Source organism: Apiospora phragmitis (genome assembly GCF_038363925.1).
Source record: "Apiospora phragmitis strain CBS 135458 chromosome Unknown utg000010l:1.0-9815664.0:1.0-9183399.0, whole genome shotgun sequence".
Lineage (NCBI taxonomy): Eukaryota > Fungi > Ascomycota > Sordariomycetes > Amphisphaeriales > Apiosporaceae > Apiospora > Apiospora phragmitis.
Genome location: NW_027117409.1, coordinates 8,322,146 through 8,345,298, shown reverse-complemented (window position 1 = coordinate 8,345,298; position 23,153 = coordinate 8,322,146). Strand labels below are relative to the sequence as shown.

The following is a 23,153-nucleotide window of genomic DNA, read 5'->3' as shown; positions in this document are numbered from 1 at the left end:
AGAGCATACGAGTATAATAATGCAGCCCCCGATGAAACTCACCTTTGGTCCTTTTTTGTGCCTGCCGGGCCAAACTGACCACCCAAAATCTCTATCCCTAATCCATGTCTCTTGCTTTCGTATACTCCGTCAACATCCATCCTACACCACCACACCGCCTCCAGTCCACCAAAATACTACTAGCCCCCCGTTTGCGCCATACGTGTAAGCACTTAGAAGTCACCAAACAAATGTCCGAATCTAGACCGTGTTAGCGCAACATTCTCCTCATCAATCGGCGTCTCCAACTTACTCGTCCGTTCCTTCCTGGCCATACTTCTCCTGCTCTTCGGGATACCGATCGAATTGGCTCGCGTCTCCTGCCCCGGCTTTGACGGGCGGTGTATAAGGAGCATCTATATCCTTCCTGAGCAACCGGTCCCACGTGACTTCGGCGAACCACGGATGATTTTTGACGTCCTGCGGCCCACAGTACAAATTGCCGAGGCGCTTCGTCAAGTCCGGCGTGATGAGGCTCTGAAGTAGGTTCTGCGCATCCGGGTTGATGTATTGCGGGTATTTGACCTTGCCCCTCAAAATGTTCTCATAAATCTTCATGGGTGACCCACTGTCCCAGAAAGGGGTGTAACCGCAGAGCATTTCGTAGATGAGAATGCCCAAAGACCACCTGCCAACTCGTCATTAGCGGGGTACTTCCCATGGAACCGACGACCCAAAGACTTACCAATCAACCGACTTGTTGTACCCCTTGTTGCTGACAACCTCAGGGGCCAGGTAGTCTGGTGTGCCACACAATGTCCACGTCTTGTCTGGAACGCGCTTGGCAAACCCGAAATCCGTTATTTTCAAGTGGCCGTGTCGGTCCAGTAGCAAGTTCTCAGGCTTCAGATCTCGGTAGATGATGTTCTTCGTGTGTAGGTACTCGAGCGCCAGAGTCACCTCGGCAGCATAGAACTTGGCCACCGGGTTGGGGAATCGCTTCATCGGATTTGGTCAGCCGAACAGCGCCTTACCATAGTCAATGTAGGAGGGGGCCAACTCACGCCAGACTTTCTCAATAATGAGAATAACTCGCCGCCCTCGACAAAGTCCATGACCATGTAGATGTTCTTGCAATCATGGAATGTGCCCCACAGCGTGATGAGGAATGGGTGTTTAACCTCGCTCAGCATTTTCCGCTCATCGTTGGTGTGTTCGACCTGCTTCATCTTGACAACTTGCGCCTTCTTGAGGACCTTGATAGCGTAATACCGCTGGTTATGCTTCGACTGCACTAAATGGACGCGCCCAAAGCTACCAGTGCCCAATGTCCGTAGCATGTCGAAGTCGCCAAGCGAGTATTTGCCCTTTGTTACTCTGGACTCCGAGAGTGTCGACTGGTGATGCGGTTGGCGCTGGGTCGGAGCTTGAATTTGATGTTGCGGGACCGGAGGCGCGCCATTGTTTCCTGCGCCTTTTAGTTCATTGGTTAGCACGACAATTGCCTGGATAGTTGGGGACCTGTGTATAGTCATTCGTACCATCAGTTTGGGGAGGGTGTATCAGGTTGTTGATGCTGGGGAGGTTTTGTGGTTGACCGGCATGGCCAGGGCTTGGGGTATGTTGGATCCCAAAGGGAGTCTGCTGCTGGCTCGATATGGAATTCATCTGCGACCCTCCCCCAGCCGAAGCGGGAGCTTGTGTTTCTTTGAGCCCTTGATAGCTCCCAGACGTCGACTTGGTGTGCGTATGCGAGAGGGAGCTGCCCGTAGTCGTGTGGGTCGAGGAGTGCGAGAGCGAATTATCGAATGGCCTCGCGGACGTCGGCGTGATAGGAGTGACCGGACTTGTAGGTTGGCTGGAAGAGGGATCTGACTTGTCTTCCCTAGTCCGTTTCTTCTTAAGAAATCCGAGACTCGGCATGTGTTTTGTTTGCGAAGGTAATAGAGGGTCAGAGCCTCGGTGTATGTAGTCGGTGGAGACGACTGCCAAGCTAAGCAGCTATGTACGCAAGAGCAACCGTGTCAGTCGTCCAATTGGGAAGTTGGCAGAGTCGTGTGAGGGACTGGAGAGAAGCAGGAATTGGCGCCTGTGTTGTGTGGTAGGAAGCTAACGTTCGCGAGCGACAGTGTGGGTAAGAGCGGTGGGTTTGGCTCGGGCAGGGCGGCACTACATGCGTCGCCAATGTGCCAATGTGATGGATCGTAGCTCCGATCAAGAACCAGCCGGGCGGATGCGCTTGGAGCCGAACGCGATTGCGGGAGTCAAGTAAGCAGCTTAAAGACGGCGGGCACCTGCTACGACCGCGATGTCACACTCTGGAGTTTCTGCAGCTGCTATTGTCACGCCCTAGTATATTGACGGATATGTCGATATGGTTTTCGAAGCTGGTAGTGTCGAGTCTAGCATAGGTTGTTTTAAGGTTTGGGTGCAACGGTGAGAAGCTCAACTGGCCAGGTCGGAGGAATTGGCGCAGGTTGTTGGTTGTTTTCAGCAGCCAGAGCGGTTGTCCAAGAAAGAAGTTGAAATACAGAGACAAAGAGGTGTCGCAGGTACGGTATATAGGGAAAGGTAAAGTAGATAAAGTAGGTTAGTTGTGTGGGCTGCAAATGAGGTAGTTCCAAAGGTCGTGTCCCTTGTTCCTTCAAAGCCTTTCCCCGCAGAGTACCTAAGGTAAGTGGGCGGGCGCTTGCCAATACAATTGGAATCCAAAGTTATCGTTGGAGAGCCAATGATAAAAGGAGTCCCAGGACGGAGATTGGCAGTATATAGCGGCTTCTGTTTACTCGAAAGTATCGATCTGTGCTTGCAATTGGATCCGATTGAGGCAGTCAAGAAGAGACAGACCGAGACTGGCGGAAGGAAGAAAGAAGCAAGCAATTGGCAAGGTGTCTTGAAACGATAGGTACAACTCCAGGGTTCTGACAGGGTTTTCCCCCCCTTGTCTGCCGGAGGGTATAGGCAGACAGACCAATGGGCTCCAACGATAGAGGCTCTTTAGGGTTAAGAAAGCAGTAATCAGCTAGTCAGCTCAACTGAATTAAGGTTTCATAGTTGAAGAGAAGCCTCAAATACGGCGAGCATGGGCTACAAAAGTGACGAGATGGTTAGGTAGGGAATTGGCTGGGTGGACGGTCAAGGGTGGGGTATTCGGGGGGGCGGGGGGAGGGGAGCAACTCCTACAGTTGACAGTCTCAGCTCTGCCAATTTGAGCTAGCATACCTCATACAGCATATAAAATGACCCTCACATTTCGACTTTCCCATTGGCCATTGAGGATAGAGAAAGAGAAAGGGAGAGGAAGGAAAAAAAGAGCGTTCAGGCAGTAAGAGAGAGAAAGGGAGGAAAAGCGCAAGGAGGGAGAGATAGAGAGCCCTTGGACCTGCCGTGGGATGAGCTGAAGGAAGCGCTCTTCTCTCTACGCAACAACCAGATCCTGCCAATACCCCATCGTAGATTGACATGCAATCGAGGTAGCATATGGTCTTGCTTGATAGGCGCGGGAATGGGGAATATACCGCTGATAGGGACAAACATGCAGACAGATTGGGTCATCTTGAGTCTTGACTCCAAATCGGCTTCGAAGGAATGCTGATCCCGCTTCGGCCTGCTCAATTCTCTCCCGACGGCTGTAGCCTGTAGCCAGCCTCGTAGTAACGTTGGGTCCATGATAGATACATAGTCCCCAACCTGGATGGCGTACAGGCAACAACCGGGATATATCCGCTGCCAGTTGCACCCTCAATTCATGATAGCTTAACCACGGACATGGTACATCATCATGGCAATGCTTGAGCATAAACGGTACGCATGATTGACTGTATGGGTTGTGGGTGAATGTGGGGTACAGTAGATGTAGGTACCATGTAGTTAGTAGTTTTCCTCTAACCCTCAACCCTGCGTCATTGGAAGTTGGAGGTTGGGGTTAGCCGATGTGTTCTATATTAAGGATGGATATCTGCAGTATACCGATCTAGGCGGGCCTATAGCCAACACCCTTGTGAATAGCCATGGCAGGAATATTGACGTGCTTTCTTGCACCACATCATCTGGCATCGCAGCAGCAGCCACCCATTCAATGCGTTCCATGGTTTTTGCCGGTACTTGGATCAATGTATGTTTGGGCTTGATTCGTTTCATGGTCATCTGGATTCCGAGGCGCCGCATAGCGCTCTCCTGTTGAGCTATCGAGAGTCGAGGCCCGGTCCAATCAACTACGAAATTGAGAATTTACATAAGCTGTGTCCTGTAATAGCCATGTTTCATATCATTGACTATTTCAGAAACCATTTTCTGGCAGCGGTCAAATAAGTGTGTGTGCACTAGCAAGCTTTCGATTTTGATTCATCTTTGGTGGCCTGGTCCTGAGTGCATATATCCTGCACCCAATGCCCTGCAGCACATATCTTAAGATACACTGGGTGTATCTTGACTACATCTGGAGACCCGTGACTTGAATGATGTAGAGTGGTATATACGATTCGTTTCGTGTAGTAACAACTGAAGAAAACCGCCCCCGTTTTCGCCTTGACCCGTCAAATCTAGAAACGGTGAGACCTGTTCTTGGTTCGGTAAACAGTGTAGCCAACGTAGCCACCTCCGAGCACCACGCCAACCATGACAATCTTGAACAGGAACCAGCCCCAGCCGCCGCCCTGCTTCTCGGGCTTGTGCTGCTTGCTCTTTCGTTCTCCGGGAGAGGACTTGCTGCCGGTTTGCCCACCAGACGTGTACAGGTTCCTGGCGTTGACCGAGATGATGTCGTGGTTGTCGCTGAGCTCGCCGGTCTCGGCACTGAAGCCGAGATAGGTGACCGAGGGGATGGCCGGGGCTCGCTCGTCTCGAAGCACAGACTCCACTCATCTTCCGACTTGTACTGCAGCTCCAGCTTCAGCTGCTTGTCCTGGAAGTAGGTCAACTTGAGCTTGGTCGGGACGCTGGCATGTCGAATGCCACGGGCAGAGCAGCCGGCGAATTCCTGGTCCTTCCCGTCGTTGTCCTTGTTGTAGCTTGTCTTTCCATCTCCATACATGGCCATCACGTAGGGGAAGACGACACCCGGGCGGTTGTTCTTGTAGGTATCGACGAAGAGGCCGAGACCCTCAAAGTTGTCGGCATGCCCAAAGACCGAGCCCATCTTTCCGCGCTCCTTTGTAAGCCACATGGCGAATCCATCGCCGTAGAGCTGGTGCTGTCCATGAATCTTGAACTCGACCTCGATTTCCCAGTTCGTGGCCGTCAGGGGTACGCGGGAGAACAGCCAGCCGTTTTGCGAGGGACGGTCGGACACCAAGCGAACGTATCTAGCCTTGGGTTAGCCTTTGTCGAGATATGCGGAGTGGCATGCGGAGCCGGGTGGCATACGAATCTGTCCTGATGATGGTATCACCTCCGAACTCGTACCACCGACTGGCCATATCCGAATCGAGGTACGGTTGTACTAGTGTGTGCGTTCGCAGCTGTGTTGGAGCGCGCCATGTTAGCTCAATGCTGAGGGTGCCAAGGCCTGTGGAAGGGCAATGAAACTGACCGAAATGCTGCGAATGTTTCCATCTTCATCGTGGCTCACTGCAGCGCGAGCAGTTGCTGCCAGCCACAAGGCCGACAACCAAGTGTGCCACCTCATTGTGGGCTGAGCCGAGGGAGAGGGTTGTTAAGGAGGAGCCGTAAGCAAGGAAGACAGATGGGCGCAAAATAATATTAGGAAGGGAAGTTGAGCGTCTGCCGCACAAGAAAGCCCCTAGAAAGACGTGTGCTGTGCGACGATGGCCAGCTAGTTGTTGTGGTCGTGTGAGGACTGGAACAAAACCGCTTCGATCAATTCTATCAATCGTTAGCTGGCCTCTTGCCTGTCCTCCATTGAAGCACCAGTAGCTGCAAATAAAACTGGGCCTTTTGGAGAGAACGTGCGACTGTCAATGGCCAGTGTCCAAGCTTGTCTCAAACTCTCCCCTAAAACTACCCCGTCCCCTAACCTGCTAACTGAGCTGGTTTTGACCTGGGTCTGGCCTGAAGGTACCTGGTTTCCACGTGTGGCTCAGGTGGCAGTGCGCTAACCCCCCAATGCGTATCATGTCCGGACGTCAAGCAACTTACTGGTGCAGTTGTGCTGGAGTAGATCTGGTATCCTTCGAGAATGCTGTCCAGTAGTTCTCCCTTAATAAGCTCTAAAAGCTGGATTCTCTCTCTCTCTCTATCTCTCTCTGCATTATTAAAGAGTGGATGTTCTGGTGAGTATCTATCGAGGCTACTGAGTGGATGGGTCAAAATCCAGGGGCAGCTCTTGGAAAACGAACAAAGAGTTTCCCTTATAGGGACGACAAAAATATTATAGTTTTGAGTGGCATTCCGCTAACTGATCAATATGTAAGAGGAATTAATGATCGCGACGTAGCTCATCCCAATGTTTTACACCATAAATACAAGGTAGCTAAGGAGATAAAGCGAGGATTGCATGGCAGATTGTACGACCTGTCAAAGAGGACTAAGCAGGAAACAACCTTTTCATACTACACATTATTCATGTAACCCTGAAGTTATAGAAGAGAACGGATGGCTGTATAAGGGCGACCATTAGGAATTTAGTACCTATCATTACGTACTATTGATGATCTCCTGTATCTCCTGTAGAGAATCCACCGTGAATCCCGGCATCAGCTTCTCGCACTCAGCTCTATCACCGTACCCATACCTACACCAGACCGATATAGCGCCACCGATATTGGTCGCAAACCAAATGTCTACCCTCCGTATCGCCGACGACAAGCACACCCGACGCATCAACCGGATCCGCATAGCCACATGACCTCATCGCCGGGCGTAGCAAGTTGACGTAGCTGCCCGGGTCCGGCTTCCTCGTGGCGCCGGGGGTCTTGTCGCCGACAATCATGTCCTCCCGTATGGTACCGCCCAAGCCGTTGTTCTGGAGCGCCGTCCGGACCGCCGCCACGCCATTGTTGCTGACAATGGCCGCAGAGATGGCGCGCGCCCGCAGCGTGCCCAGTAGTTCCGCTGCCCCAGGGAAGGGCGTGATCAGGGGCTGGCCGTGTTCCGCGTATAGCGAACGGTACGTCGCCGTCCACTCCTCTTCGTCAAAGTGGCGGGGCGCATCGGGATGCAGCGCCTTGAACGTGTCCTGCAGTCCAGCTCCGCTCGAGATTAACCGATGCACCTCAGCCTCGGACGGAGCCTGGGCTGGCAGCAGCGCGTCGAAAGTTAGTTTGATACAGCGGGAGATGGAACGGTGCGTATCGAACAAAGTTCCATCGAAATCAAAGATAACAAGTTTGATTGGCATGTTTCCTTTGGGTCGTGTGTGTAAGCCGACCCTCCAGCTTGCCACCAGTTAGCGGACAATAGACATTGGTGACAAGATCTATAAGTCGTTAGCATAGGGCCCCCCAAGAGGGAGAAATTCAGCCACTCCAACTGTAGCAGCCACAGATCAATTGCTGGGAACAGTGGGGGCGGTACATTGACGGCTCGGGGCATGCTTGGCTTTTGCGGATGCGCTAGAGGACCTGGAATAAATATCTTAGCCCCGAAGATGCATCATTGATAGCTCACCTCTCTAATAATAAAAGTCACATTTTGAGCCTCCAATTGCATCAATTGCTTCTAGACTGATTCCGTCGGCCACCACTCCTTTTTTTCTATTCGCTTGGGGAAATAAAGAGATCAGAAGAATCCACCCGTTTATAGAAACCCAAACAACCCAACCCGACTCCGCCACCATGGATTCCGAGAGCGTCAAGCAGGAAGTCATCAAGCAGGTTCAGACGCAATATGCCATGAACAATGCGCGCGAGCTGATTGAGGTATGAGGCAGTCACGTCGGCTGGTTCCCAAGTAGACCAGAAACTGATATTCCCACTTGGCGCAGAAAATCAACGAGCATTGCTTCCAGAAGTGTGTCCCGAAGCCCGGTGCTTCCCTATCGAGCGGCGAGCAGGCTTGCTTCACCCAGTGCATGGAGAAGTACATGTCGGCATGGAACCAGGTCAGCACCACATACATTACCCGATTAAGGCGAGAAGGTGGACAATAGAGCCGGGATTGAGAACATAGATACCATTGGGTGCGCCGCGCTATACTGTATATTATGGCTGCAGTTCTGCAGCGGGAGGTCATCGGCTGACTTTCAGGATTTACCATTGAGTATTTCCGGGCACCGGAATCCCCAAACATAGATCGCCATGTACTATCACATTCGTCTCGGGCGGCAACATGAATATTATGGCATTGCCTGGGTAACGGCTCTGGGTATCTTGAAGTTGCACGCTACTTCTCCTTTGCAGCCGCTGCCGCCGCGGCTTTTCGAGCAAGGTATCTCTCTTTTGCGCTCGAGATCTCGCCTTCCGTTTTCCTACTCTTTGCAGCACGCTCGACTTTCTCTCTCTCTTCCGCCTCGTCCTCCCTGGTTCGTTTGAGTGACTCCTCGAGCTGCGCCTCCAGCATGCGTGATTGTCGTTCGCGCATACTCTGTTTGCCGCCTGAGCCAACAAACCCGGCAGAAGAGCAGTCTTGTCTGCGTTCGGTTTCGCGTTGGTCTCGGCGAACTTCGGGTTTCTTCTTTGCGCCCAGATTGAGACCACCTTTGAGCAATTCACGCTTGTCGACGACCTGGCCATCGTCATTGACAGCAACCGAGCCTCCTTTCGAATTGAGTTCCTTTGCGAGGTCGGCCTCGGTCTTCGTCTTTTCTTGGTGTTGCGATTGGTCATCGGGGGCTTGCGGGCCTGACTTTGCCTTATCCTCCGCAGCTTTCATGACTTCGGCGTGTCGTTGGTCGCCCCGATTCAACAGGTCCTTGTAGAAGGCCGTCATACCACCGCCCTTGTTCTTTTTTGCTTCTTCCTCCTCTTTTTGTCGCTCCTCGGCTTCTATGCGCCGATTCTCCTCTTGCTGTTTCTTGTAGGCCTCCGTGACGAACTTTTCCTTGTCTGCGTACTCCTCGCCCTCTCCCTCTCGTTCCCGGGCGACCTTCTTCTCTTCGGCAATCAGCGCATCTCTCCGGCGCACAGCAGCCGACTGTAAGAGACTCTTCATGTATTTGGGCCGTCGATCGACATCTTCGGGCGCGGCCACCTGTTCCGGCTTTAACGAATCGTAGACGCCATCGTAGTCGTAAATCGAGGGATCCAGCTCTTCTGCGGCCTCTTGGTGTTTGCGCGACTCCAGTGAGCTTGATAAATCGCCAAACATGGTCATCTGCGGCTTCTTTTTGAGTGCTGCTTTATTTTGAGACTTGGAGCCCTTTGTGTTCAGTGCCGCCGGCTTGGACGAGAAATCATCATCGTCGAGTTCGGTGATGTTGGTGGCCTGGGGGCCGGTGTTGTTGGCCCCATCGTCGTCTGAATCGTCATCGCCTCCGAAGATGGGTTTCCTCTTAGGCGGCGCAGGTTTGGAGTTTGTTGTCTTTTTGAGATTCAATCCATATGACAATCCCGGTTTGCTCATATTGGCGAGAGTATATGAAAATGGCGTAAATTGATTTGCGACGGTACTGGAGATGTTATAATGATGTAGATTAGGGAAAGGTTACTTGCGGCGGGAGGTATTGTTTAACCTGGAGAGCCAAAAACCGAGACCCACACGAATGACAAGACAATTAATTGCAGGGGGTGGTCTGACTTGATAAAGCTTATCGGAGTTACTGTTCGCAGGGGTCCGCCATCCATTCAACAACATAAATCGATACCTGCTCTACGTACGATTTCAGTCGTCGCATCGCCAATTAATACCCGGCTAAACCCACGATGAACAAACCGCGATGACCACCGCACCGTCGTCTCCCAGGAGGCGACACATCCTGTCGTCCATCAATCCGGACCTCCCTCGTTTGTCGCCCGAAGAGGAGGACCGCGCCGACAGCCACACTGCCCCGCCAAAAAGTGAGCCGCATCTTGCAGATGACGCCGGCGATGAGAGGGCACGCTCTAAAGACCCGGACAGCGGCAACAACGACAGCAAGAGACATAGCAATCGCAAGACCACAAAATTCCGCTTCAAGTCAAAACACTCTAGCTCACATCGCTCGTCGCGCCGTCGCGAACGAAATTACGATGATGATGATGATGATCGCCGCCGCCGGGACCGAGAAGGCCGGAGACATTCTGAGCGAAGCAGAGACGACAGGGAGGAAGAAGTGAGAGACGATGATCTAGACCGCGAGTCGAGACGGAGTCATCGCAGGAGCCACCACCACGGTGAACACCACAAGCACAAGCGGCGGCGACACCGGCACCGCACCCGCACGCGCTCGCCCACCCCGCCGAACCCCCACGAGCCGCCACCCCTGGACCCGGAAGCCGCCTTCCGCGAGTCGCTCTTCGACGCCATGGCGGACGACGAGGGCGCGGCGTACTGGGAGGGAGTCTACGGCCAGCCGATCCACGTGTACGCCAACGCGCGCCCCTCGGCGGAGGGCGGCGGCGAGCTGGAGCAGATGACGGACGACGAGTACGCGGCGTACGTGCGGCAGAAGATGTGGGAGAAGACGCACCAGGGCCTGCTGGAGGAGCGCGCGCGGCGCGAGGAGGCCAAGAAGGCCAAGGACGACAAGGAGGCCGAGGCCCGCCGCCTGACGCGGCAGATGGAGGAGAGCCTGCGGCGCGGCGAGGACAGGCAGCGCAGGCGGAGCTGGCGGGAGAAGTACGAGGAGTACGCCGCGGCCTGGGCCTCCTGGGATGGCACTCTCGAGGGCATGAGCTGGCCGGTTGCCAAAAACAGCAGCAGTAGCAGCAGTGCAGAACGAGCCGAGATCAGTCCCGAGACCGTGCGAGACTTCTTCGTGAACGGGCTAGACCCGATCGAGATCGGCGAATCGGTTTTCCTCGCCAAGCTGAAGGAGGAGCGGTTCCGATGGCATCCGGACAAGATCCAGGCAGAGGCTCGGGCCTGCGTTCGACGAGAATGTGCGGCGAGACGTCACGGCCGTCTTCCAGATCATCGACAAACTGTGGTCAGATGTCCGCGCGAAGGCGAAGGCGAAGGCATAGTAATAATGATACCCATAAGAATAGACAACTCTAAATAGAAACCCATATAGTGCGGCACAAGCTAGCAATAACAACTCGTCTTGATCTTCTCTGATGATGCATGTGCCTGCGAGGCGTCCCGTGCTGAACAGCTAAGAGAAAATATTCACGATATTGTAACTTGAAGACTTAGTCATTACCTATATAGGGGGCATCCTTGATACTTATCCGTATTCTCAACCTTGTGTTTTTCTGCGATCCCACACTGGGGGACTAGACGTACTCGACACAACGCAACTGCGAACCCCGATCAAAGGGAGCCGAGAGGAGCAGTCGAAAATCCATATAAACACGCTATGCGTGTTTTTTCTCTTTCCATGGGCAACGTGAGAAAATCTAATGGTGAACATACTCAGGGGATGGGCAATCCGAGCCTCCAGCAGAGCATAAGTAGCCTACTTTACCAGAAGCGCCTACATTCTCCATTGCTTCACAAACGCGGGATGAGTCGGCTTGCGAGTCGCCAAAGTTGATGCCAACCTTAGCCCATGACTGCATCCCGCAACTAAACGACAACCTGTCCCCTGCAGGGCAAGTTCTGGGACCCAAGTAGTATTGCGTGATGTTTGTTTGTTGTTGTAACTATCTTTGTTGCTAATGCATTTCTTTCACCGAGATGGTGTTATTATCTGTCGTGTTTCCTGATCTCGTATATGCCTCTGCGTTTCCAGCGTCACCCGCATATCCAAAAAGCCTATGTAAAGATTGGGTATCGTGTACGGAAGGAAATTTGGCTTGGTGAATCAATCGGAACGCTGTCCTCCAAACGCTTTCTCATCGCATCCTTCTCTGCATGGGCCTACTACAGCTGCAGTCGTTGCATGCGCATTGGCTTTGCAATCTAGCCGATGCCGATGCCGCTAGGGGGTGGGCAGTGGGTATACTTTATTGTGAAGCGACTCCGTTGGGGGCAGACTCTCCTGCTTCTCTTTTACACCTTGCACACATGCACCAGCCCCCTAGACTACCAGAGGCCCATTCCCTACGATCGTGGACGGGGAGTGTGACATCGCAGTAGTGATTCAAAATCTCCTCTCCACTCTTGATTCCGCCTGGACGATTACCAACTACGCGCTGCTCTCTGGCATAAAGCACCATCCGCCCCCCCCACTCCCAGGTGACGTTCGGGTCACAGTCATGGTTGGCTAGGCACCAAAATGGGTGCACAGCTGCAACATCTGGTCGGCCATCGCGGGGATTCTTGCGGGCAGAAGCGGTTCCGCGAGTCTTGCTGTAGAGCGTATTTAAAACCCACAGATCGTGCTCGGCCAAGGTAGCGTAAATGTCAATATCCATCTTCTCGAGGATGTGTAGAGGTGTTTCGATGTTGAAACTAAATGAAAACGGCAGGGTCCAGTCTGGCGGTGGACCAGCATTCGGCGATAGATCGATTTCATTCCATTTGGTGGGAACGAAGTCGCCCCAAATGTACTTTATTTGGCTGACTTCAAGAGGGTGGATTCCTTGATGAGTGGCCATGGCGAGCACTCTAGCAAGGAGCAGCAAATGGAGAGCCTCGTCTGCGTCCTTTGCATCGGTATCCTTCGCAATGGAATCCACCTCCTTTTTCGCACACGGCGGGATGGTACAGCTCTTGTGCCTGCTCGAAACAGTATTGGCTGCAAAAAACTGTGTCATAGCACTCGGGACAGTTTACAGCCTCGGATTTGCAGCCAAGTGGGGGGAGTTCCCCACTACATGCATCGCATACAGTGTCTTTCAGACGGTTGTTGGCAGTAATGAGTGAATATTCCTCAAGAACCGTCTCTCCGGCAGCAATATCCTGTGTAGCGAAGACGCCGAGCTGTTTGCAAGTTGGAATCACTTCGTAGCCATCCGTGTTGCTGGCGTTATCGAGCAATACGGGGAGCGTCGCAACTCGAACCGCGCATTTAGGGGCCATGGCCGATAGTCTTTCATTTAGAAAGCCCAGTGATTCCTGGGAGAAGCGGTCGGGCTCGTACTGGTTCCAAGGGTATACTTCCCTCCGAACCATGCCCCAGTCTGGTAGATCGTGCAGGCTCGTGATCTTGCGGCGTATCCTCCGCTGGCCGACAGTTTCTATGTAGCCGTGGATGTTGCGGAGCTCCGAATTCGTAGGCGCAGCCTGGAGGCCGCGCTCACAGAACTTGTAGGCGCTCTGCAAACTGCCACAAAGCAGCAGGCCCATCGCTAGGATTTGATAGCTCCGAACTGCCCCCAGGTTGGCCAGCAGTGTCGGCCCGTGCGCAACATCCTGGGCCAGATCCAACAGCAGGCCATGGTCGAAAACTTCGGGTAGCTTGTCGACGTTATATTTTTGCAGAGCCTCGAGAACCTGCTCATGATACTCAAAACTCTCATCGCGCGCCTCGTCCGTCAGCATCAATGCCCTATAAGCATCGCCAGCTGCCAGATCTGGGTAAGCCAGGTGCGTGTAGCAAACCGCGCGTTTAAGATAGAGGATGAAATCATAGGGTTCTCGCACAAGTTCGTCAGTCAGCTGCTGACGTTCCTCAAGCAGCAACTCAATTCGGGAGTCGCTGTCCTGGTTGCTTTCGCTATCCATTATGCAGGGGTCTGATTCGAGTGGGTTGGTGCTATGACTGGGGACATCGACCGTATTGGATGGAGCCTGTACCGTATAGCTGCTCGATTACTTTGGTGGGGTGAACACTCGAGCAAAAAATCTTCCAACGGGGTATTAATGCTTGTTTCGCTGAGTGGTAGAAGCTCGGGAAGACCCGACTCGAACAGGATTTCTTCGTACCGGAGTGGTTTGAGCGCCAACAGACATGAAAACCAAACAAGTGGAAAACCAAAGCGCCTAGTAGCGGACGAAGTCTTGATGTAGCATTCAAGGGGTCCTGTTGTCCTCCCGCAAAAGGAGGGGCTAAGTATCGCCGGGTGTGTCGAAGGAGCGTCTCGTGGAACAGGCGAACCTGGAACAGAGCGAATAAACACGCGCTGCGCGCCGGGAGTTGTCTGATGTTGATCACAAAGGTAGGGTGGTGCTATAAGAAAGAGTAAGATAAGACACCATGGCAAAAATAGGGCATCGAAACTGGAGAGAGCGGCTCTCCGAGGGTTGATAAACTAGAACAGAAACTAAAAATGTCTAGACCCTATGACGTGCACCAGGAAAAGGGCAACCAATCGACTAGGTTAGCAGGGAGTGCAGGTATGTAAGTAGTATTGGGAGTTGGGTAGTGCAGAGCAATCAGGAGAGGACTGGGTATGTAGGCGGTGTTGGGATTCCCAGGATGCGATTTCAAGGAAGGGGGGGCGTGGAAGATATGGGGGCGGCCAAGAGGCGTGGAAGGGGGGGGGGGCTTAATGGCAGATGGGATGGGATGCGGGATTGAAATTCGCAGTCTTGTGTCGCCCGCACCTGCCCATCCCAGCATCGGATTTTTCTTTTAGGGGTCCTCGGGTCCTCTATGGGAAAAAAGGGCGGCCGAAAAAAAGACCCTTGTGTGGGCTGCGGAGTCTGCCGAACGAGCGAACCAGCACTTGGCTGATGTTCAGGGTCCGCACAGCGCAGGGGCTGCCACTCCCACGTGACGAGCAGGAGGGGCCCAAAGAGGCTACAGTACTGTACTTACTTTACCAGGTACCGGGGGGGGAGGGGAGGGTCCTGACAGGTATTGTATTGGCGGCAACATCTTTACTGGGTAAAATGACATAGAACTCATGATGATGACGTTTGTGTCGTCGCGGACAGCCTGGGGAATTCCACTCCATTGCAGCCCAAAGCCTTTCCTGACCTGTTTTCTGTTTGGTTTCATTGCGAACGAAGATTTTCGTAACTGTGTTTTTGCCTCTTCCTCTCGACCCTTTGGGTTGTATCGTGTGTCGTGGAGCGCATGCTCCAACTTCCAGGTACCTTTTTCTGCTGCTGTAGGGGAGCAAGGGCGCACTAGATCTAGCGCTATCTACCACTAATAAAGGAGTAGATGATCCGATGTAATAGAGCCAGTCTTTTTAGAGTATTAGACGGCAGAGAGCTCTGCGCCGGCCACATGGACCCGAGTGTTATTACCACTACGACTACGTGGGAGAAGAAGGAAAAGCCGACCACCTGTCGGCTACCTATCTGACTTGCTAGCCTTCAAGCACGCCTTCACACCAGCCAACCTGCTGAAGCCTGAAGAGCCAGCCCTGGGCTACCATGGTCCTAGGTTGGGCTCTTGCCCTAGTAGCACACCAGTGAGTAAGCCATCTAACGGGTAATGGACTGATCCGATGAATCGGCTGGGTTCAAGGATCCAAGTGAGGATTTGACATCAAATTGGCGGTACCGTCTGCGGGTCATCATAGTCTTTGCCTACGTGGTATTCGTGTCCACCCTGACTTTACGACTGGGACGGAGACTGGGACTTTCCGTTTTCTCGATTCGGTATCTGTTTCCTACCCACGAATCTGGTTGGACATTATTGACGAATGCCACAATGATAGTTATCCCACGATTGACCTCGTCTGGAGCTGTCCCAAACACGCAAGGAGGTCAAGGAGGACCAACATGCATGTGAACTGCCCAGCAATCGGCGAGCCATTCTGCCAGTATCGTGGATTTGGGTATGTATGTAGACGGCATGCGCCGCTTGTCAGTGGGTATTATTCCCAAGCCAACACGTAAGTTGTCCTTGTTGCATCAATCAGCACGGGTCTGAAGCCCCAATTGTACCTGACAGCACAGGTAATCCATGCCATGCGATGGTCCAACTTGGTTACCAGATATCAAGACTTGGCCGTAACAAACAAATTTGTATCGGAACGCATCCGATGCAATGTTGCACTCGGGTATAAAATTTGTAGAAAAAATTCCTGTCTCCGACTCATTAAGACCGACCCATCAAGAATACATACATTTGTCTCGAATCCGTGGACACGTCGACGAGTCAGTCCATTCAGGGCCGTAACAGCAACGACAAGGCGCGGCACGACATTGCCGATGTCGAGAGCCACCATGGAGACATCTATTCCGGTTTCTTGCTCGCCGCGCCCTCCTCTTGCATGCCCTCACATCCTGTGACCTTGCCCGCTGTCTCTTCGATCTTGCCGTAACCCTGCGTCGGATCGCGACCCTCGCTCGCTGCCTTCATGACGCCGACCGCGTGGGCCTTGGCCTGCTCCCCTGAGCTTTGCCAAGCGGTGGAGCCGGTCGCGCTTCCAATGGTGGACTGATTTCAGGGTCAGTCAGCAAACTGAGTTTGGATAAGACTCCAGGTCTTGGATCGTCACGATCGTGTCGCCGGAATGGCGGACTTACCTCGGCAGCGCCTTTGACATACTCGGCATGACCAGCCACAAGGCCGGGTTGCGCTTTGTTGTTATCGTTGGAGGGCATGATGATTACCTGATTGACGTGATGTGATATGGGTGTTTGACGATTGAATCAAATGCTACAGTATTTCCGGGATATACGACTCGTTTGATGGCCCGATGGTTGTAGAATGCATTGCCAGTGTGAGCTGCGACTCGTTGTCAAGCCCGCTATGCGACCCCCAAAGGGTCATGACGTAGGAGTATATGCTAATCTGACGTCATATATACCGGCAATCTGTGTTGACGGTATTTCAGTGGAGCCTGTTCGGGCTACAGAGGAGCGCGAGTTGCTCGGCATCCTAGCAGCAGGTTGCAGTTGTGTAGTTCTATCTAACCTATCTGTGGTAATACAATTGTATAATTATTTGGGACAGCGTACTGTTGCTCATTGCGTATTATTGGATGGCATTGCAACGTGCTATATGGACACGCAATTCTATTCACTACGATTCAGAGCAGCTTTTCCAACCTCGCAACAAAGTATATGTTACAGTACATGTCTATGCATCCGACATCGAGTATCCGTACTAGGTAAAAAATTGCCACACATCTAGCTACCTTGCATTGATATGCGGTCCAAGATAAATGTTGAATGTGTTAATTCGTGTTGACAACAACGGCGATCTCTTTCATAGGCTTCCATTAGTTTCAGCATTGGGCTGATCTCAAAGAAGGCTCGTACCAGCCTGCAACTTTGTTGATCTGCTCCTGTCGAACACATACGGGTCTCAATCTCGTAGCTTGTTAATTCACAAATCGGCTGCACGGGACTGTAATTCTTGAATGATGTCAGGATGGGTTTTCGTTTGGTATGGTTTCCAGATCTGTTAAGGGAATAAACCAAATCGAGAGTCCCCCATAATAGCTCATGTGGATTCTTCTAATGCTCTAGTGTCATCATCGCGGCTCTCGACCGTATGATGAATTCATGGCTGCCCAAAGGCGGGAACAATATTCTGCCGACGGCAAAGAACCACAATTGAAGCATGGACATTTCCAGACTCACCGAGTAATCTACCAGAATAAACAAAGATCAGATCAATTGACAGACACAGCACAGCTACCCAATCAATCGTGCCATACTCCAGAGAATCATTACATCATGTCTTTCAAATTCGGCCTCAACAACCCGGTCCTCGTACCGCTGCTGCCGATCACCGGCAGCTTCGCCGTCCCCTTCACGGCCTACTTCACCTTCCTGAGCGCCCGCGTGGTGCGCCAGCGCCTCGAGGGCAAGCAGCCACTGGGTGACGGCTCCCACAACAGGAAGAGCTCCTCTTCCTCCAGCTCCAGAAGCTCCACCTCCTCCAGAGGCTCCTCCTCCCGCGGCGAGCAGCTGTCCGACAGCAAGCTCTTCGTGGCGTCGCGGGCCCACCAGAACTACGCCGAAAACGTCCCGCTGGCCTTTGCCCTCGCCGCCGTCGTCGAGCTCAACGGCGGCAACCGCAAGATCCTCACCGGTGCCCTCGGCGCCCTCTTCGCCTTCCGAGTCCTCCACGCCGAGCTCGGCATGCAGCGTGAGGACGCCCTCGGTGTCGGCCGCCCCGTCGGCTACTACGGCACCCTGGCCTCCATGCTCGGGCTCGCCGGCTACGCCGCCTTCCTCGTCAAGGGCTTCTGGGGATTCTAAAAAACACAACACGAGCAGGCCTGCGCTTGAGGCTGCATGAAAAAGCCTCACGAAGTCTACGAAGAAAATGAGTTTGGGCAATAGACAGGCCAGAGCGACCGAAGCTACTCGGGTGCATTCCTGAGAGCTATGTCAATTGGAAGCCAGAAAGTTACTCGGCACCGTGGTCCTCTCGTACTGTAATTTATGTCACCACTATGTATATATTGCAGAAATATCCCATTGGTCGAACGCGTTGCAGCTTTAAACCTCAGCACCGACCGATGGGAATATTGCAATTGGGAATAACGAAAGGGCCATAGAACCGTTAGAAATGAAATTATGTCGTCTAAAAAGTCTCCTTCCTATCACCTGTTATCTCTCAAGTCCCTTGAATTATCTTCAAATCGTAATGTCTCAAATCAACTCAACTCAATTCACCGCCGCGTGGCAGGTGAGCAGTAATCTGGGAGGAATTTGAAGCTACTGGGTTTGATTGGCCGGGCCTAATCGAAACTTTTCCTACCTGCCCGACGGTCATCTCGAGCTGTTTGATGCCCGTCAGTGCTCCCCGCGGAGCCGCTAAGCATCTGTAAATTGATCCCTGCATTAATCTGCTTGTCGCATTTCAACGTGCCAGCAAAAGCTCGCCAATCGTTTTCCTAGCCGCCCAAACGGATTTCATTTCAACCGAATACAGAACCATGGCTACAGAGCCACTTTTAGACGAGGATTACGCATCCGAGGAGGATTCGGGTTCTCCCCCGACGCCGTGGCGGCAGACGAGAAGGAAGAAGAGGCCTCAGAGTCCGAGGACGACAGCGTGCAACCCGGTGCGACAGCGAAGCGGAAGCGCGACGCGGCTGACCCCGACAACGGAGAAGGTGACAACGAAAATTCTGGCGACGAACTCATCATATCGAAAGGGAAGAAATGGCAGAAGAAGCACAAAGCAAAAGATGGAGCGGCGAATGATGACGAAGGTGGTGAGGGCGGCCTCATCAAGACGCGAAGTATGCGGGCCACCGAGAAAGCAGAGCGCAAATCCCATGCCGTGACGGGCCCCGTTACCGTGGATGTGAATGATATATGGGCGCAGATGATGGCAGGCCCAGTCGTGTCATCGAAGTCTACCGCCGAGGATGTCCCCAACGACAAACTTCCGGGTGATGGCGCCAAAGAGGCCACCGAGCCAACGGAGGCCGCGAAGGCTCCTCCAAACAAGGACGCGACCGAGTCTGAGGCCCCTGCGATGATAAAAATCAAGCGAACCTACAATTTCGCCGGCAAGGTCCACACGGAAGAGAAGATGGTGCCGCGAGATTCGGCAGAAGCCAAAGTCTACCTCGACTCACTGGGGCCAGGTGCAGACGATGCTCTTAACGCTGACGAAGAGCCGTCAAGACGCCAGCCACGGAAAGCGTTCAGGTCAGTATTCGAGCCAGTCATTGAAGGCCTGACAGCGCGCGGTGACTTGAACCTCGGCGTGGCCGCTCGCTTGCAACTACGTGAGCAAGCGAAGGCCAAGAAGCTCAACGTGGTCGAGAAGAGTCGCATGGACTGGGCAGGCTTCGTCGACAAGGCCGGTATAAAAGACGAGCTCCAGCTGGCAGGGAAGTCAAAACAGTCATATACTTCCAGGCAAGATTTCTTGGCCAGAGTCGATGCCAAGAGAGACGACGAGGCACGGAAGGCGCGTCTGGCCCAACGTGTGTGAGATCGCTAGCAGTGTTCGCATACCACCACTTCTGTCCATTTTCATTTTTTGGCTGGGGCCCGGCGGAAATGCATGGCCAGTAATCTGGAGGTTTTAGTGCGCTGAACATCCAAAAGCATGCCTTCTGTGGCTTCCTTTCGCCCGTCAACCTCGCAAGGGCAGCGTGAGGTCCTTCACCCTTCAAACTTCGCAACCTCGAGGATCGGTGTTCTGTTCAGCAAAGCTCGTTGCAAGCTGCAATAACTCAAAGTTCTTGCCTAAAGTACCAGCCAGGAGATTGCAGCAATGCCAGACAGGGGGTTCGACTCATTCAATCATCACCTATACCAATCGAACCAAGGTATACGCTGCCCATCCAGTTCAAACATCTGCGCTGTAATGTGCATAAGGGCGTAATATTCTACGCCTGATCTACCAACATCATTAATCAGTAGATTATCATGCCCATAGGAAGTTCGGTGTCCGTGTATGGGTTGACAGCATTTGCGGATGCAATTTGAATCAATGAAAGCCATGCGGCAACGCAAATGAGAACGCTGGCACAGAGAGAAGCATGCATCCTCAGGGTTGCTGAGCCATCCGAAAAAAACAGCTCCAGCTCTTCGACCCTTGACGCCGTCTCCTCCAGGATGGCACAGCGAACTTCAGGCGTATCAATACAGCAACACGCTCGCCAATCAGCCATTCATATGCATTATTATTTGGTGGCTGTAAGAAGATATTGTGATAATGAAAGTTTTGACACACCGTGGGCCTGGATGTGGCCCCGGTAAAGTCTATTCTCTGTGCGTTAGGATTACTTGTACCAGATCCTTGGCTGGTGTGATATTCCATAATACTTGTTTGTCCACCAAGCCACTGGCGATACAGTCCGAGGTGATCATCTGTGAGGTGTTCTATCTCCTGTTGTTATACTCCTACACAGGAAGGAATCTCTGATCTCAATACTCTATGGCATCAATGTATCCAGGTTGAGACACCAACGTATCTCCGAAAGTATGGCACGCATCATCAGTAGAAATCATCGGAGACGATGTCTACTTACTGTTATATATACTATCAGAAAGACGTAATCAATGTACTTCGGTATATTGCAAAGTGCCATTTTCTTGATTTCCAGTTCCATCTACGCTCATTTATCAATACAATGTTAAACGACGAATCGGGGTACTTCGCAGTTGGTGTAAACACCAACAACACCACATCAGATTTCTGTCCAGAAAACGGCAGCACAGTGGCTACCAATGGCTCCTTTCATCGGCCAAGACTACATGGCAGTGTAAGGCAATCAAGAGGTTTACAAGGCTCTTGGAGAAGCCAACCAGAGGACGAGCAAAACAACCCAGAGCGCATTGGTTACCGCCCAGCCCCTAACTCAGGGGTCACCTCGACGCCAAATATCGAAAGCAATTTGCCAGAGACGCTAAAGATCGCAAATCGGCTTGAAGGTATATTGGGCCTAAAGCTTTGGCTGGAACGGTTGCAACAACTACCCGATATGAGAGATGAACCATGGGCAGACATACAACATCGCCTTGAGACAACATTGGGCCTGCAGCTCCCGCCCAACCCAAAAACCGCCTGGGTCGCTGCTCAAGCAGCCATGGGCCTGAAAGGGATACGATTCGCTCCCGGGTCGTTCCATGGCGAGCACCTGCCTGCTGGTGCAGTCACCCTTGGCAGACTAGACTGCGGCATGTCCGAGGCAATTCGTTATGCCAAGGAGACGTTTCTTCCGATCGATTATATTTACTCGCCACAGAGGGGGGATCCAGACATTGCCGACGTTTTCCGAAATCTCATCTACCGATGCTCCTTGAAAGGCATTTCGCATACGAGTCCGAGCTACCTGGCGGACTGGCGTGAGCGGCAACCAATATTCTGGCCGGTCGGTGTCATCCGTGACCTCTCACAGGATAATCTTGGGCGAGTGATCGTTGCAAATCGGGCATTGCTGGGAAGAGAAAGCAGGGGCCCCATCTCTGCGCTGCCCTTTTTGCAGTTCATATCAGAGATACTGTGGCGCTGCTGCTACATCATCGAGAGCTCTCGGGCCATGGCGCCTGATGGAGGGCTCGGGCTGAACCTGCTCAACCTGCCACTAGAGGACCTGATCAACTTTGCGCGGAAAGGGCGTTGCTATTGGCCCTGGCTGGGTCCTAACATCGCATTAGACGCTTTCATATTCGAACACGGTATCCTGCGCGAGAAAGAACCCTTTAACGTGGGGACCAGCTTCCTGGTGCGCATGTACGGCATGGGCATCCGCGACCTGAGCTTCCTGCAGAGAAACCCGAACCTCGACGAGTGGCGGGAGCAGCTTGACGCTCTCCACCGATGCCACCTCCTGAGGTCCTGGCTTGGCAAGGAGAACTCGGCGGACTTGAAGGAACAGCTGGAGTTCTGCTACTTCTCCATGGCTGCCTCGATGAGGCACGCCAATTCCAACAACAGGCAAACGCGCCACCCGCCAGGAATGGAGACCCACGAGAAGCGGATCAAGGCTCGCCAGCGCGAGTTCAAAATCCTCACGATCATGGTCGACCGGGTCTGGCAGGAAATTGAATTATATGGGGGTCACCGTAGGATACCCATCTTGCTGCGGCGAAAACCCAACGCGGCGGGCCAGATGCGCGAGGGCGACTGGCATCTGCTCGAGCTAGCGCACCAGCGCATTCTCCTGGGAGGGCAAACGCAATATCATGACGCGCACCCGCATCATGCCAGTCTGCTGCGCCAGTGGCTTCCGGACCTGGCCAACTTACACTCCAATAACTTCGTCCAACTCGACGCCGCCCTCTACTCCAGCTGCCCACCTCTATCTGCTGCCTCACCAATGATAGACCATTACGGTTTTACCTACCCTACTCCGATAACATCAAAGCGCTTTGAGACGTTCATCGACGAAGCCCGTGGCCGGGGCTACTATGCTCCGGAAATTCTGGAGGAATTCATCGAGATCCGCGATTACTCGGTGCTAAAGAAGCCGCCGCCCATACTGCCGGACACTTTTGCACCGGAACCGAAAGGGTATTTCAACCAGGTGCTACAGAAGCCATCGCCCATTCCTCGGGGCATTTGTGCGCCCGAAGCGAGAGGGTATTTCGACCAGGCGCTACAGGAGCCGCCGCCCGGTTTTCAGAATATTTTTGCACCGGAACCGAAAGGGGATTTCGACCAGTTAGTAGATATGAAGAAAATACGTTGGGGATTTGAATAAACAATATAAAACATACAAGCGGTCCTTTCGGAGCAAACAAGAAAATATCTAGGAAGCGTACATTAAGTGGGCGGTGGTGTATATCCCCATACAGGGTACAACTTGGCGTCCTGCTTTATGGCATATGAGAAAGTGGACGGAGGAATCAGTTAGTCGTGGTACTCTACTTACTACCTTGTACTTCTAGATAGCATGGAAATCAACCTGATACTGCACCTGAACCAACTATTCAAGGGATTTTGTGAGCAAGTACTCACGGACTGTGACAGGAGAGAAGAATAG

General features: G+C 52.8%; 11 protein-coding genes across 11 annotated transcripts; 5 read left to right on the top strand and 6 right to left on the bottom strand.

Annotated features, from left to right (window-relative positions):
* Positions 1 to 212: 212 nt before the first annotated feature.
* Positions 213 to 1,902, bottom strand: PG994_012306 (uncharacterized protein; the record flags this gene model as incomplete). The annotated part of the gene is made up of 5 exons (XM_066863715.1): positions 213 to 240; positions 293 to 667; positions 725 to 978; positions 1,044 to 1,453; positions 1,521 to 1,902. 5 exons carry the CDS (start codon positions 1,900 to 1,902, stop codon positions 213 to 215), a joined length of 1,449 nt encoding a protein of 482 aa, XP_066712825.1.
* A 2,618-nt stretch (positions 1,903 to 4,520) lies between these two features.
* Positions 4,521 to 5,605, bottom strand: PG994_012305 (uncharacterized protein; the record flags this gene model as incomplete). The annotated part of the gene is given in 4 exon segments (XM_066863714.1): positions 4,521 to 4,819; positions 4,834 to 5,282; positions 5,344 to 5,438; positions 5,510 to 5,605. 4 exon segments carry the CDS (start codon positions 5,603 to 5,605, stop codon positions 4,521 to 4,523), a joined length of 939 nt encoding a protein of 312 aa, XP_066712824.1.
* A 1,065-nt stretch (positions 5,606 to 6,670) lies between these two features.
* On the bottom strand, positions 6,671 to 7,276 carry PG994_012304 (phosphoglycolate phosphatase; the record flags this gene model as incomplete). The annotated part of the gene is made up of 1 exon (XM_066863713.1): positions 6,671 to 7,276. One exon carries the CDS (start codon positions 7,274 to 7,276, stop codon positions 6,671 to 6,673), a length of 606 nt encoding a protein of 201 aa, XP_066712823.1.
* Positions 7,277 to 7,712: 436 nt separating this feature from the next.
* On the top strand, positions 7,713 to 8,026 carry PG994_012303 (Tim10/DDP family zinc finger-domain-containing protein; the record flags this gene model as incomplete). The annotated part of the gene is made up of 2 exons (XM_066863712.1): positions 7,713 to 7,796; positions 7,862 to 8,026. 2 exons carry the CDS (start codon positions 7,713 to 7,715, stop codon positions 8,024 to 8,026), a joined length of 249 nt encoding a protein of 82 aa, XP_066712822.1.
* Positions 8,027 to 8,259: 233 nt separating this feature from the next.
* On the bottom strand, positions 8,260 to 9,438 carry PG994_012302 (uncharacterized protein; the record flags this gene model as incomplete). The annotated part of the gene is made up of 1 exon (XM_066863711.1): positions 8,260 to 9,438. One exon carries the CDS (start codon positions 9,436 to 9,438, stop codon positions 8,260 to 8,262), a length of 1,179 nt encoding a protein of 392 aa, XP_066712821.1.
* Positions 9,439 to 9,751: 313 nt separating this feature from the next.
* Positions 9,752 to 10,979, top strand: PG994_012301 (uncharacterized protein; the record flags this gene model as incomplete). The annotated part of the gene is given in 2 exon segments (XM_066863710.1): positions 9,752 to 10,882; positions 10,893 to 10,979. The coding sequence occupies 2 exon segments, from the start codon at positions 9,752 to 9,754 to the stop codon at positions 10,977 to 10,979; spliced, it is 1,218 nt and encodes a 405-aa protein (XP_066712820.1).
* A 924-nt stretch (positions 10,980 to 11,903) lies between these two features.
* Positions 11,904 to 13,566, bottom strand: PG994_012300 (uncharacterized protein; the record flags this gene model as incomplete). The annotated part of the gene is made up of 2 exons (XM_066863709.1): positions 11,904 to 12,647; positions 12,730 to 13,566. 2 exons carry the CDS (start codon positions 13,564 to 13,566, stop codon positions 11,904 to 11,906), a joined length of 1,581 nt encoding a protein of 526 aa, XP_066712819.1.
* Positions 13,567 to 15,976: 2,410 nt separating this feature from the next.
* Positions 15,977 to 16,347, bottom strand: PG994_012299 (uncharacterized protein; the record flags this gene model as incomplete). The annotated part of the gene is made up of 2 exons (XM_066863708.1): positions 15,977 to 16,180; positions 16,270 to 16,347. 2 exons carry the CDS (start codon positions 16,345 to 16,347, stop codon positions 15,977 to 15,979), a joined length of 282 nt encoding a protein of 93 aa, XP_066712818.1.
* Positions 16,348 to 17,427: 1,080 nt separating this feature from the next.
* PG994_012298 (MAPEG family-domain-containing protein) lies at positions 17,428 to 17,955 on the top strand (the record flags this gene model as incomplete). Its single annotated transcript, XM_066863707.1, has 1 exon — positions 17,428 to 17,955. One exon carries the CDS (start codon positions 17,428 to 17,430, stop codon positions 17,953 to 17,955), a length of 528 nt encoding a protein of 175 aa, XP_066712817.1.
* A 391-nt stretch (positions 17,956 to 18,346) lies between these two features.
* Positions 18,347 to 19,651, top strand: PG994_012297 (uncharacterized protein; the record flags this gene model as incomplete). The annotated part of the gene is made up of 2 exons (XM_066863706.1): positions 18,347 to 18,388; positions 18,635 to 19,651. The coding sequence occupies 2 exons, from the start codon at positions 18,347 to 18,349 to the stop codon at positions 19,649 to 19,651; spliced, it is 1,059 nt and encodes a 352-aa protein (XP_066712816.1).
* Positions 19,652 to 21,149: 1,498 nt separating this feature from the next.
* Positions 21,150 to 22,871, top strand: PG994_012296 (uncharacterized protein; the record flags this gene model as incomplete). The annotated part of the gene is made up of 1 exon (XM_066863705.1): positions 21,150 to 22,871. The coding sequence occupies one exon, from the start codon at positions 21,150 to 21,152 to the stop codon at positions 22,869 to 22,871; it is 1,722 nt and encodes a 573-aa protein (XP_066712815.1).
* Positions 22,872 to 23,153: the final 282 nt, after the last annotated feature.